Here is a 14,104-nt window from a genome sequence, read left to right as displayed (position 1 = left end):
TTAGAGCTTCTTTCACATGTACTGTGCAGTGTATGTGGAACTAAGCGCACTTGTTATTTCTTTTTAAAGAAATTTATTTTGAGAAAGAGTGAGTGAGTGGGAGAGGAGCAGAGAGAGGGAGAGAGAGAATCCCAAGCAGGCTCTGCACTGCCAGCATGGAGCCCAATGCGGGGCCCCGAACCCACAAACCATGAGATCATGACCTGAGTTGAAATCAAGAGTTGGACGCTTAACAAACTGAGCCACCCACGCACCCCCAGTGGACTTGTTATTTAAAAGCAGCCAATGCTGTTTGGTTCACCAATATTTACAAACATTTCATTTTTCCTCGGCCTAGCCTACAGAAGTTGACATACTGACCTGCATAGTGCCACACTTTGCTGTTCCAGGTCAGGGCTGTCCCTGAAAAGCTTATCATCTGGAGGAACAGACACAGAAGGTGTACTGTGCAGTCAGCCTGACTCTCAGAGGAAAACTGGCATGATGGAGCTAGACTGTACTCATTCAGTTTCTCCTTCCAAACTCACAAATCAGATTAAAATATTCTTTCTTTCCAGGAGAAAATTCGGTGACCTGCAATGAGAGGCCAGGAGTGTTAGACTAATGGACATCACTTCATATGGAGGAGTGGAGAGTTCCATCCTCCCCACCATGATTAAAAAGTGCATACCTATAGGCAAATATTTGTTCAAATGTGCTATGTTACCGCAGCCCCTTTGATGCAGTTGATGTTTTTTGAGAAACCATTGAATGGAAAAAGGCAGCTTCTTCATTACATAGAGAAGTGCCAGTATTAAATCAGCAAAAAATGAAGAAGCAGTAGAGGCTGGCAGTTCAGTTTAATTCTAAGAACCTCACAAAAATCTTCCTTGGATGCTTTTGCCTAATTAGCCTTTGGTAAATGAAAAAACAATTTAATGAGTTTCTCTGGTGTATTGGAAAAAAAAATAAACAAAAAACAGACGTGAGGTTTAGAGACAAACCTGGGTTTTGAATTCTGGCTTGACCTGTTACTGGCTGTGCCACCATGGACAAGACAACATTAGTTTGAAGATAGTAACACCAACCTCTAACCTGAGGATTAAATATATGTACAGCACCCAGTCCAGCATCTGATACATAGTAGGCAATTATTAATTCCTGGTAGTTATCCTCACCGTTAACTGCTGCTGAAAGAAACCAATCTGCCTGCACACACACTGCTTGTGTAGGGACAGGAACTATAGTAGCAGCCTTTGCTGCCAGTCTGTCGTGCTACATCACACAGCAGGATGGCTGGGAAGACTTCACCTCATCAGCTGCTTGTGCTATAAACCAAGCCATGTCTCTTTTTTTCCCTCAACACAGGTTGGAGCACAGTGAATGGGACTCTGCGCGGTCTCCTATCATTGGCTCCTGTGGCACTCAGGAACAGGCACTGTTAATAGATCTTACAAGCAGCAGCTGTCGAAGGGTAAGAAGGGGAGAAACTAAGGAGAGGGTACTAAGCTATCAGACAGGGCTGGCTGCATTGAGGGCAAGGAGTCAAGGAAAAGGAAGGTGGAAGTCCAGGCACTGAGTACCTGATGAATCTAAGACTAGAAGGGTATGGAAGGTTAGAGGAACCTAGTGGAGTTGGCCAAGTGACCCTGAAGGAGCTTTCTCTCAGGATACCTCTTTCCTGCAATGTTGGGAGAAGGGAAAGGGACATATCCCTGTAGGGCAAACCTCTCTGACTTTCCAATTTTTCTTTCAGACCCGGAGTGGTGCTGGATGGAAGCGGGTCCTGCGTTCACTCTGTCATTCCCGGACCCGAGTGCCACTGCTAGCAGCCATCTACTTTCTGATGGTTCACGTCCTACTCATTCTGTGTTTCACAGGCCATCTATAAACTGAGTTCTCACCTTTGTGACTACTCCCCTCAGAACTTGGAATTCCCTCATCTCTAACATCCAAACCATCAATTTTGCTAGTGGAACAGTCTTCCCACTTACAGGTCTTCTCTCCAACTCTCCACAGAAAGTGCCTGCACAAACAGAGGTGGATGTCAGCCCAGGGCAGAGCTGCAGGGACCAGCGGGTCTGCTTTCTTCTCCTGCCCGGGGTCGGAACACTTCTGCATAATCTGAGGAGGCCCCACAGTCGGTTGTTGAACCCGGTATTTGTTCAGATTTTGCAGGGCCCTGATTTTTTGTGGTCCTGTGAAGGATGATGAGGAATGTCTTTCAGCTTAGAAGATGGTTGTAATAAACCTAATAATCTGAAGTCTAGTATCATTTTGATTGATACTTTCTTTCCCTCAGTTACCTTATATTTTCTCCTGCTTCAGAGGGAAGGTGGACCTGCCATAAACAAAGTTTTGGGGAACAGTATCTCATAGAATAGCTGGTTAGGTCTCTTGCAAAATAGGGTGGGAACTGAAGAACTCCCCAGGGTTTCAGTTGACCAATCACAGGGTAGGACACTGACTCCTTCCCTGGTTGTTCAGACATAACTGGAGTTAGATTTGAGGTCCTGGACTATAGGGATAGAATCCTATGTGTGTGCCCTTGATCACATACTGAGGTATTAAATGGCTCGTGCCTTTCCTTTCATTGAAAGGAAGAATTGGCTATAGACAGGGGAGATCAGATTCTTGTCATTCCGATGTTGTCTGGATATGCCTTGAGTGTAGACCCTAAAGCAGTATACTAGGAGCTAATCCTAGGTGAGGCATTGACTCCCACCAGGGAGATCTGACTGGTCTGATGACCACTCCTAGCCTCTGGTTGTACAAAGCTACTCTGCTGTTGGTGATAGTTAGCCCTGTTTCTCAGCCCATAGTCATCTGCCCTCTGTGGTAACAGAGCTGAGGAAAGTGGAGGGCGAATATGGAGAAGACAAGATATCTAAGTCTAAGCCTGAGAATGGCAGCCAGGATTGAATTCCATTTGTGCCTGTTCCTTGCCTCCCCTTCCCCCACCCTTACCTGCTGGTTAGTTTCTCATTATGCACATGATGTGTTCCCTGCCTGCTCTCACCACCCAAAGAAGAGAGAAAACTGGTGGACTGATTGATCTGCTGTGATCCTTTGTTCTTTGGTGACCAAATCTTGGTCATGGCAACCCAGGAACTTTCCTGAACAATTGTAAAATAATAAAATTATTTTCAGAATCAAAACTGGTGGTGGTGTGTACATGTGTATGAATGTATGTAGACACAGGTGCTTATGTACATGTGCTTGCATGCTGGGCAAGGAAGGGTAGATAGGAGACAGAGGGTTGGGCAGCCAGGAGTGGATTCAGGGGTAGTAAGCTCTACCTGTTTAGGCTTCCTTCTCCTTGGCCAGCATCAGTAATGGCTGCATGTGTCATTCTGGCCTTAGCCTCTAGACTCCAGGGTGATGAAGCGGAGTGAGGAAATTCATTCTAGTGTTGAACCAAACAAACTGCGCCTTAGGGCCTGAGATTCATGCAGCTCATGCCTGGGCCTGAGAGAATACTTATCTGGGGTATAGTGAAAATATTAGGCCCTTAAGGATCCCTATGAATGGGAGTTGGGGGAAGAGAAATCTAAGAGGGTATAGCAGAATAAACATTACTATGTTACTGGTTTTTAAGTTTATTTTGAAAGAGAGTAGGGGAGGAGCACAGAGGGAGAGAGAGAATCCCAAGCAGGCTGTATGCTGTTAGCATGAAGCCCTATGTGGGGCCCAAACTCCTAAACCGTGAGATCATGATCTGAACTGAAGTCAGACGCTTAATCAACAGAGCCACCCAGGCACCCCTACTATGTTATTTTTATATTAAGTTGCTGCTTAGGAAAAGCTAACTTACTTTATTAAAGTACAATGAGTGAATCAAACCAAGATTTTATGGCTTGAAAGTCCATGCTATTTATTTGTGTGCTCCATCTCACTGTCTCATTAGAAATGAACTTGGGGGCAACCTGGGTGGCTCAGTCAGTTAAGTGACCGGTTCTTGATTTCGGCTCGGGTCATAATCCTATGGTTCATGGGATAGAGCTAGAGTGCAGAGCCTACTTGGGATTCTCTCCCTCCCTCTGCCCCTCCTCTGCTCATGCTCACTTTCCCTCTCTCTCCCAAAATAAATAAACTTAAAAAAGAAGAAGAAGAAATGAACTTGAGACTTTGCTAAAGAGTGATAGGGTTAGAACTGTACCTGGATGGTGTGCCACAGTATTTGGTCTGATCATTCCCATTTTTGACACTGAATCAGGATCCCAAATGATCTAAAAGATCTTTTCCCCTTCTACAAATGATCTTTTCCTTGAAATGATTTTGGTGCTGCCATAATAAATAGGTCGTGAAGTAGGAGAGAGAAATACACTACCACCACCACCCACCAAACTGACATAGAATTCTTAAGAGTGACTAAAGTCTTATAATTTCTAATGCAGAAATCACCTCCACTATATCTTAGACCACTTTCATCTAGTCTCTGTTTGAGTCTGTTGGGAAGCTCAAACCTGAGCAAATCAGGTTAGAACTCCATATCATCAGGGTTAGGAGAGACTAGGTCAGATAACAGTAACAAACACCAATTTTTAGTAGCTAAAACAGCAAAGATTACTGTTTAGTCTAGTAGTGTTGTCATCATTCTCAGCTGGGGACCCAGGCTTCCAGAGGAGCCACTGGAGAACTGCACTTTGCCTTGGTGAGCAGTGGGCAGAAAAGCATGGCAAAGCTTGCACTGGTCTTAAAGTCTCCACCAGAAAGTGATGTATTTCACTTCTCACATTTAATTGGCCCAAATCAGTCACCTGAGCAAGTCTGGCTTCAAGAAGGAAAGGAAGGAGGGGCAGCAAATCTTGAACAGTAATACAAAATGCCACAAAAACCTTCCAACATCTGGTAGTAGCATCTAGTTCTTTCAGACTTTTTTCTGCTAGTTAGCTCGGACCCCACTCCCCTAAACAACGTCTGAAACTTTCTCCCTCCATGGCTTGCCTTTCCCGTGACTGATTCTGTTCTATTGTTCAACTGATCAATGCTTATTTGAATATCTGTATGCAAACCCCAGGTTTAAGTGCAATGGGTGATGTAGAAGTGAGTTTCTTTTTAAATCTTACCCTTCAAAACCCACATAAAAATCACTTTTCTCATTAAACCTTTCTAGATTACTTCACCCCATACCAAATTACTTTTACCACAAATTCCTGTACCATAGTAGATGCAAGTGCCTACCTATTTCAAACATGAGTGCTGTTCTACAACATTCTTTTATGTATTTTCTGTGAATACTTTGCTTCCTTGACCAGATATAAACTCTGAGAGTAAGAGCAGCATTTCTTATAACTTCCCTGTGACTCTCAAAGCGTTGCAAAAGACGAGGCACGGCGGCATTTTATCTTTTTTTTTTTTTTTTTTTAAGTGCCTAAGCAGAAGGAACTGACTCAAACTTCAGGAAGTAGCTGTGAGGACAGGGTGTCAGGAAATGACAGAAAACCTGCTGAATACGGAACTGAAGCAGCAGCTCAGAGTTTCTTGCTCTGAAGTGGCAGTAGAGAGGGGAGCCCAGTGGACGTGAAGAGCTGGGAGCTTAGAGCAGACACTTGGCTACTGGAGGTGGGTACTCTGAGCAGTGGGAAAGTTGGGGAGCACAGGGCAAGAGCTGAATTAAGAGGAACCTACCTGGCTCTTAGTCCTCCATGAGAGATAAAGTCCTTTCTCACAGGCTCTTAGACTTTTATGGCCAGAGGCCTGGGGGTGAGTGATTGTGACTAATGAGCATATGGGGATGGAAACTGAAATGGGGGTCTGGAGCCCAGGGCACATGATGCAGCAGCCACCCAGGACTCTTAGTTTCTGCTGACAGTCTACAACCTTCTCCTAAGGCCTGTTGCTCCTAGGCCCTGAGGCAAGAGGAGGACCATAGGAGATGAAGACAAAGTCTCTGTCCTTAGAGAGCATATGGTCTTGCAAAGAGACAAAACTCACATAGGAGACACTGTGACACAGCAGGAAGTAGTTGCTACTTACACCCGTGCTGAGCACCAGTGCGGATGGAGGCCAAACAATGGTTCCACTAGGGCTAGTTTCTGTGATTGTAGGATCCCAGAATCCCAGAATGTCCGAAATGAAGGGGACTTGATGAATTAGCTACATTAACCTCTTCATTTATTTTCCCCTGGGGAAAATGGAGTATCAAAGATGTTCAGTGATTTACCCAATTAATATTTTTAATTGCCTACTCTGGTACCTGACAAATAAGAACATATTCCATGTTGATTCCCTTACCCCTGTTCCCACAGGGGCTTAGTAACAGAGCTGGGGTGATCTTCTGACTGAGGTCCATGTACTTTACTGATGCTGTCAGGCAGCTTCGTGATGAGGCCCTTAATTGTGCCTGCGATCCTGGGCACCATTCCTCACCAAGTTACTCCCCAGTCCCCTACCTCTAGTAGCCCCTCTTGGCTTTTCTATTTCTGGCCAGCAGCTTAAGGACACTAATAGTCTCTGCGTCAGAAACTTCCCTTTGTTTAAAAAATACATGAAGATGGGAGGCTTTTGGGTGAGTTAGGCTGAGGCCCCAGAGGAACAGCAGGAAAGAGGAGAGGACCGTCAGTCCTCCTTGCTTCCTTTTTGATCATGAATATTTCAGAAACTTCTCCTTTCCAGTTTTCTGTATGAAGTCATTTTGTCAAAAAGCAGCCCAGGAGCCAGGACCATAGGCCTTATCTCTTCAATCCATAATTGTTACCCCATAAGGAAAGGCAGAGCTGTTCTGGGCAGGGACTCCTCTCACAGTGCAGCTGACTCAGTCACTACTTCTCCAGTGTCCTCTTTGCATCTCTTTAACCACCCTTCCCCCCAAATCCTTGGGCTAGTTTCCAAGGAGGCTATCAAATAGCATGGAGAAAGATGGAGCTTCCAAGAGGAAAGGAAAATCGGAGAGTCTGAGAGACTGTGTGGAGACATTGTGGAGTCCTAGGAGCAGTTTTAAGAGGTCTCATTTAAGAGACAGTGAAGAGTATAGGGAAATACACCAGTGGGATGAGGAGTCCAAGGAAGGATGGACAGGAGAGTTGCTAGTTAGCAAGTAGTAGCAGGGTCAAGAAGTCTCAGTGTCCCCCGAGAGCAGATAAGCATTTGTCAATGGACATACAGAGATCCAGGATCCCACACATACAGAGCAACTTGCTGTTCCTCATGCATAAACTGGCAGAGCCAATGGAAACACTGGGGATGCCACAGAATAACAATTTGGCTCCCCTTCATCCTAGTGTTCTCTAACAATTTCTTTCTTACTTAATAAAAAAATCTAATAACTCTCAGTGTTCAAAATAAGGGATTTATTATATGCTGTTTGAACCAGTTATCTTCTTTAGAAATATAATTGAACTGTTTTTAAAAATTAAAGAATAGATGATTCATTCCCAGTAAATAATACTTCCTTATGTGTTGTTCAGGGCAGGAATTTCAGCTGACTGCCCTACTGACCTCATGCACCTATTCAGTAGCTGCTCTTAGAATGAAAATGGGATAATGACTTGCACTCGGGTTGGAATTTTCTCAGTAGAATTATGCAGGTGGTAGAGAAGAAAGTGTAGGTGTTCACTTTATTAGGGGCTGGACCAATGCACCTTTCAACAGCTGTAACAGGAGTCATATGTAGAAACTGAGAGGCATGGTGCTTTAATTTGAAGGGTACCCTAGTACTCCTCATTGATGGCCACTTTAAGCCACTACCCTGCTAGCCTTGCAACACAAATGAATGTTCCCAGCAGTTTTGACACCCAGATTATTTAACATTACCTACACCCATGATGGCCTCTCTCCAGACTCAGTAGGCCTAGACCGTGTTAATTTGTCTTGAATAAATCCCCTCCCCCCCCGCTCCTCTAACTGAGCAAAAGTGTTTTCCTAAAACTTCCATCTGCTTTGCCTCAGCTTCCATTTTGTTCTAAGAAAAAATAGCAAAACCACTGGACTGCTATAACATTGACTTCAGCAGCATTCTTGTTTTCCCTCTTCTTGATTTTCTCTCCCTAATTCCCATTTTGTCATCCTCAGATGTGGAAGTCTGTAGTAGGGCATGATGTATCTGTTTCTGTGGAGACCCAGGGTGATGATTGGGACACAGACCCTGACTTTGTGGTGAGTTTGGAAATAACTTTGCTTGGAAAAATCAATAAAAGGTGGAGGTGAGGGGACAAGGGAGAGGCACCTGGGCTACTCTGTTATTACTTACCTTTTAGGGGGCTTAGAAAGGACAATCTGGGACTGAAATAGCACTCATGGTAGAACTGACTGGTAGGACAGTTGGGTGTCATGAGTGGGGGTGTGCATGATAGCTGATGTTGAGGATGGAAGGGGACAGGTGTAGAGGAGTTTGACATTGTGATTGACGGGCTATGACAAGCTAGGCAGAAGCTGAGGTGCAGGCACATGTGTCAGCCTCTCTCAATGTGGCACATCTCTTGCCATCACTTATTGCTGATGATGTCTTTTGTAGAATGACATCTCTGAAAAGGAGCAACGGTGGGGAGCCAAGACCATTGAAGGCTCTGGACGTGCAGAACATATCAAGTAGGTGCCAAAAGGATTGGGGTGCAGAAAAAGGGTGTAGGAAGAGCCTGAGGAGAACTTGGACACTCAGGGGAGGGTGAGGGAAGAAGGAAGGAAGGAAGGAGAGAAGGTAGTTAATGTCTACGTGTCTTTGCATTTGTTTTTTCTTGAATCTATCCCTGTGTGTCCCTATGTGTATCATTGTGGGTTTCTGTTTCATGTCTCTCCACTTATCCCCCTAACCGTATTCTCTCTCTCATTTTTAACAACTATGCTATTTCCCCAAGTGGGTCTATTATAAGGGATTCAGAGATGAGGTAGCTCAAATACTGGTTGAGGTTGTATCACTTTATCTCTCCAACATCTCTTTATCATCTATCTATTCAAAGAAATAGAAATGTGTGTCTAGAATGTAGGTGACTTCAGATAGACCAAGAAGGATTCAGTGAAAGATCAAGGTAAATAACTCAGAATAGATATTGTAAGAAGAGGACAATATCAGGTCCCATACCTGGCCTGGATGATTTTTAAAATAAAAATTTGTATTTGGCTACTTGACAGAAGCTGGAAACCATGAATGGTAATATGAAGAAATGTGACAGTTAGAAAACCTATTGATTAAAATTATTTTAGTAATAGGGTTTAAGGGTCTTAAAGATGATAACCCAACGTTTTATCAGAAATAAGAGCAAAACAACAAAACAGTCTGATACTGTAAGAGAGAAGAAAGTTACAGACATATCTAAGGGTTTCTGTGGGATATATTGTATATTCATATTGAAAGATTCCCTCTTCTCCTCCATAGATTATTCAGGATCATTTAAACAGGGCTGTCTACTTTGGATGTCAAATATTAGTAGCAGGGTAGACACAATAAACTGCATAACAAGAGCAAAAATTAAAAAAGCAAAAATTGGGATGCCTGGATGGCTCAGTTGGTTGAGCATCTGACTCTTGATTTTGGCTCAGGTCATGATCCCAGGGTCATGGCATCAAGCCCCACATTTGGCTCCATGCCGAGCATGGAGCCTGCTTAAGATTATCTCTCTGCCCCTCTCACCCGATCACTCTGTCTCTAAAATAAAAAATTTTTTAATTTTTTAAAGCAAAAATTAACAATTACAAATAAATTGGCAAAATTAATACATTTTAAAACTCCATTTTAACTCCCCCATACAGAATTTAACAATAGTGTTTTTACCTCTTTTCCCCTAGATTTAAAAAGTGTCAGTGGATGACCACATTGTATAAACAACACACTAGGAAACTTAGCATGTGTTTATATAATTTGATAATATTCAGTAATATGCATCGTTGTTTGATAAGACATAATGATTTATCTCAAGAAACTGTAATGAATATTGTTCTTAAACCAACCAATTCTGGAAGCAGTTGGAAAGATGAAAAAAATGGAACAGGTTCATTCAGGAAGTTTCTTGATGCTCCTTTCCAATCTCATAGAAAAAAAAAAAAAAAAAAAAAAAAAAAGATCCTTTTCCTTTTCTGAGTAAAGGCTACTCAGCCCTAGTATCCCGAGAACTCTTAAGATGAAGATACCAATATTCTAATACCTTTCCCAACCAGCTTGTCTCATGCATAGTAGGAGCAGAATATTTTAAGGAAGACTGCTAAATCTTTGCCATGATCTTATAGAAAGAGCTTGAATTTGTTAGGTTCGACTAACAGCTCTGCAGCTACAAGTAATGTGAATTTAGACATATAACCTCTCGGAATCTCAGTTTATTTGCTTATCAAAGGGGAATAATAATAGCTACCCTGCAGAGTATGGTTAAAATTCAAGGGGCTAACATGTATCAACATTCTAGTGCAGTATTTAGCACCTCTTAGCAGCTCAATAATATTTCTCTTCATTTTTAAAAAATGTTTATTTATTTTTGAGATAGAGAGCATGAGCTAGGGAGAGGCAGAGAGAGGAGACAGGATCCAAACTGAGCTCTGCCCTGATAGCAGCCAGCCCAATGTGGGGCTCAAACTCACATACCCTGAGCAAAAGCCTAAGCCAGAAGTCAGATGTTCAACCAACTGAGCCACCCAGGCACCCCAATATTTCTTTTTTTTGTTAATATAGTTTATTTTTATTTATTTCTTATTTTCTTTAACGTTTATTTATTACTGAGAGACAGACAGAGACAAAGCGTGAGCAGGGGAGAGGCAGAGAGAGAGGGAGACACAGAATCCGAAGCAGGCTCCAGGCTCTGAGCTGTCAGCGCAAAGCCCAAAGCGGGGCTCAGACTCACAAACCGCGAGCTCATGACCTGAGCCGAAGTTGGATGCTTGACCCACTGAGCCACTGAGGTGCCCAAATATAGATTAGTTTAAATTATATTCTTTCTTCCTAAAAACCTAACATAAACATGTAAAAAAATTACAGTCTTTCTTCTTCCTAAGTGGTGTTTACTTGGACTGTTGTGTTGTACAACTCAGTATATCCATTACTCTGTTGACCCTTGGAATTATAAAATGTAGTGACCTTGGATGTTACCTTATTAACCTAACTGGATCTTTTAAGGATAGCATACATGGTAGAGATATTTACACAAAAACCCACTTCCTTCCCATTCACCCAAGCTACCAAGATGTAAAAGCCCCATCTCTGCTAGTAACTAGCCAGGTGACCATGAACAGGTCACTTTTCCTCTCTGATTCTCAGTTTTCCCACTGGGATCAAAAAGACCTCTAGAGGACCTTCCATTATTAAGTCTCTAATATTCTTGGATTCTCTCTGGCTAACATGGGCTAAGCCAATCTTTAAGGTCAGATGAGAATCACTAAGGGCTTTGGAAAGGAGGGGGAAGTTGGAGAGGAGAACAGTAGCTGCAGAGTTGAGATCACTCAGAGCAGGAAAAGGAAGTGATTGTGGTTCTCACTAATCTCACTACCTTCCCCCACACCATAATCTTTCTTTTTTAAGTCTACCTAAAATATACTTAGTTTGGGGAGTGACTTGGTAATTCAGTGAATAGCTCAAAGGATAATGTCTGTCCCTCATCTATTGTATAGAGAAGCCTGGGCCAGGCAGCTGCAAGCAACCTAGTGTTTCCTAGTAGCTGCCTGATTTTCAAGGTCTCTGGCCCTTTTTTCCATCTTCTTTTTGCCACTCTTGCCCTCTCATGCTCATGTGCCTCTTTACAGTCCATATATCCCATGTCCACCCCTGGCTGGATGTAAACACTGAGCTGCTTCCTGTCACTATACGTTAGTTATGCCTATTCTAGAATTTTATGTAAATGCAGTAATACAAAATATATTCTTTTGTGTCTGTCTTCTTTCACTCAGTATAATTATTTGAGACCTAACTATGGTCTTTGTGTATCAGTCTTTTGTCCCTTTTTACTGTCCAGTGGTTTCCCATTATATGGGTATATCTTAGTTTGGTTTATCCATTACCCTGCTGATGGATATCTGGGTTGTTGACAATTTGGAACTATTAAAAATAAAGCTGTATGAACATTTGGGTCCAAATCTTTTTGTTGACATGTGTTTTTATCTCTCTTGAGAAATATCTTGGAATAAAACTGCTGAGTCATATAATAAGTATGCATTTATTTCAAGAAATTACCAAACTGAAAGGAATTTACCATTTTTTATTCCTACCAATAATGTATGGATTTCAATTGCTCCACATGCTTCTCTACACTTGGTATTGTTAGTATTTTTAATTTTTATCACTCTTGTGGGTATGTGGTCATTTTAATTTGTATTTCTTTGATGCTTAATTTTATTGAGCATCTTGTTATGTGTTATTCATGTATCTTTATATGTCTTCATTTAAAGTGTCTGTTCAAGTGGTACCTGTGTGGCTTAGTCAGTTGAATGTACGACTCTTGGTTTCAGCTCAGATCATGATCCCAGGGTGGTGGGATTGAGCCCCGTGTTGGGCTCTGGGCTGAGCATGGAGCCTGCTTAAGATTCTCTTTCCCTCTCTCTCACTCTCTCTCTCCCCCCCTCTCCCCAACTTGTGCTCTCTCTCTAAAATAAAATTTAAGGGGGGCCTGGGTGGCTCAGTTGGTTAGGTGGCCGACTTCAGCTCAGGTCATGATCTTGCAGTCTGTGAGTTCGAGCCCCGCGTCGGGCTCTGTGCTGACAGCTCAGAGCCTGGAGCCTGTTTCGGATTCTGTGTCTCCCTCTCTTTGACCCTCCCCTGTTCATGCTCTGTCTCTCCCTGTCTCAAAAATAAATAAAACGTTAAAAAAAATTTTTTTTAAATAAAATAAAATTAAAAAAAAACCTTTTTACTGTCCCAGGACTTTATATTCCTACATATATTTTAGAATAAATGAGTCAATTCCTACAAAAATGTCTGATCATATTTTGGTTGAAATTGCATTGAATCTATAGATCATTTTAGAGAAAACTGGTATCTTAATGATCTTGAATTTTCCTGTCCATGAACATGGACTTATTTATTTCTTCTTCAATTTTTTCAGTAATATTTTTCGATGTTCAGGTCTTGGACATATTTTATTATTAAATTGATGCTAAAATAGTTCATGTGATTTCATGGGATAATACATAGTATTTATTTTTAACTTTTAATTTCCAAATGTCCATGGCTAGTATAGTCATACTCAGCAATATTGCAGGTTTGGTGTCTGGCCCTCACAATAAAGCAAATATCAGAATAAAGCAAGTAAAATGAGTTTTTTTATTTCTCAGTGCATATAAAAGTTATGTTCACATTATATTGTGGTCTATTAAGTGTGCAGTAGCATTGTGTCTAAAGAAATAATGTACATACCTTAATTTAAAAGCACTTTGTGGGGTGCCTCGGTGGCCTTGGTTTTGGCTCAGGTCATGACCTCACAGTTTGTGGGTTTGAGCCCTGCGTCAGCATGGATTGGGATTCTTTCTCTCCCTGTCTCTCTCTGCCCCTTCCCCGCTCATTCTCTCTCTCTCTCTCAAAAAAAAAATAAAATAAAATAAACATTTTTTAAAAATAAAAATACTTTGCTAAAAGATAGTAAGCATCATCTGAACATTCAGTGAGTCATATCTTTTTGCTGGTGGAGGGTCTTACCTCCATGTTGATGGCTTCTGATGGCTTCTGACTGATGGTTGCTAAAGTTGGGGTGACTGTGGCAATTTCTATGGAAAAATTTTCTGTATCAAAATTGGAAGTTTGCTACATTGATTGGCTTTTCCTTTCCTGAATGATTTTTCTGTAGCATGTGACACTGTTTGATAGCATTTTACCCACAGTAGAGCTTCTTTCAAAATTGGAGTCAATCCTCTAAAACCCGGCTGCTGCTTTATCATGTAAATTTATGTCATATTCTAAGTCCTTTGTTGTCATTTTGACAGTCTTCACAGCATCTACACCAGGAGTAGTTTCCATCTCAAGAAACCACTTTCTTTGCTCATCCATAAGAAGCAACTTCCCATGCATTCAAGTTGTATCTTGAGATTGCAGCAATTCAGTCACATCTTCAGGCTCCACTTCTGATTCTAGTTCTCTTGCTGTTTCTGCCACAACTGCAGTTACTTCCTCCACAGGAGTCTTGAACCCTCAAAGTCATTCATGAGGGTTGAAATCAACTTCCTCAAACTCCTGTTAATATTGATATTTTGATCTCTCCTTGTGAATTATTGAATGTTC

The 14,104-nt window shown here is 42.0% G+C and overlaps 2 protein-coding genes across 9 annotated transcripts in view; both read left to right on the top strand.

The window, feature by feature from the left end:
- Positions 1–2,712, top strand: part of GOLGB1 (golgin B1) — an 89,311-nt gene extending 86,599 nt beyond the window's left edge. For all 8 annotated transcript variants that reach the window (XM_049628248.1, XM_049628247.1, XM_049628245.1 and 5 more), the window contains 2 exons: positions 1,348–1,453; positions 1,736–2,712. In XM_049628248.1, the coding sequence (XP_049484205.1) occupies positions 1,348–1,453; positions 1,736–1,870 (241 nt within the window). In that variant the 3' untranslated portion in view covers positions 1,871–2,712. The remainder of the gene's footprint in view (positions 1–1,347; positions 1,454–1,735) is intronic.
- A 2,677-nt stretch (positions 2,713–5,389) lies between these two features.
- Positions 5,390–14,104, top strand: part of HCLS1 (hematopoietic cell-specific Lyn substrate 1) — a 31,556-nt gene continuing 22,841 nt past the window's right edge. Inside the window, exons 1-3 of the mRNA XM_049628254.1 lie at positions 5,390–5,544; positions 7,993–8,076; positions 8,435–8,508. Of these exons, the coding sequence (XP_049484211.1) occupies positions 7,993–8,076; positions 8,435–8,508 (158 nt within the window). The 5' untranslated portion in view covers positions 5,390–5,544. The remainder of the gene's footprint in view (positions 5,545–7,992; positions 8,077–8,434; positions 8,509–14,104) is intronic.

The sequence above is a fragment of the Panthera uncia genome, chromosome C2 (assembly GCF_023721935.1).
Source record: "Panthera uncia isolate 11264 chromosome C2, Puncia_PCG_1.0, whole genome shotgun sequence".
In the NCBI taxonomy this organism is placed as follows: Eukaryota; Metazoa; Chordata; class Mammalia; order Carnivora; family Felidae; genus Panthera; species Panthera uncia.
This window is presented reverse-complemented; position numbering and strand designations above follow the sequence as displayed.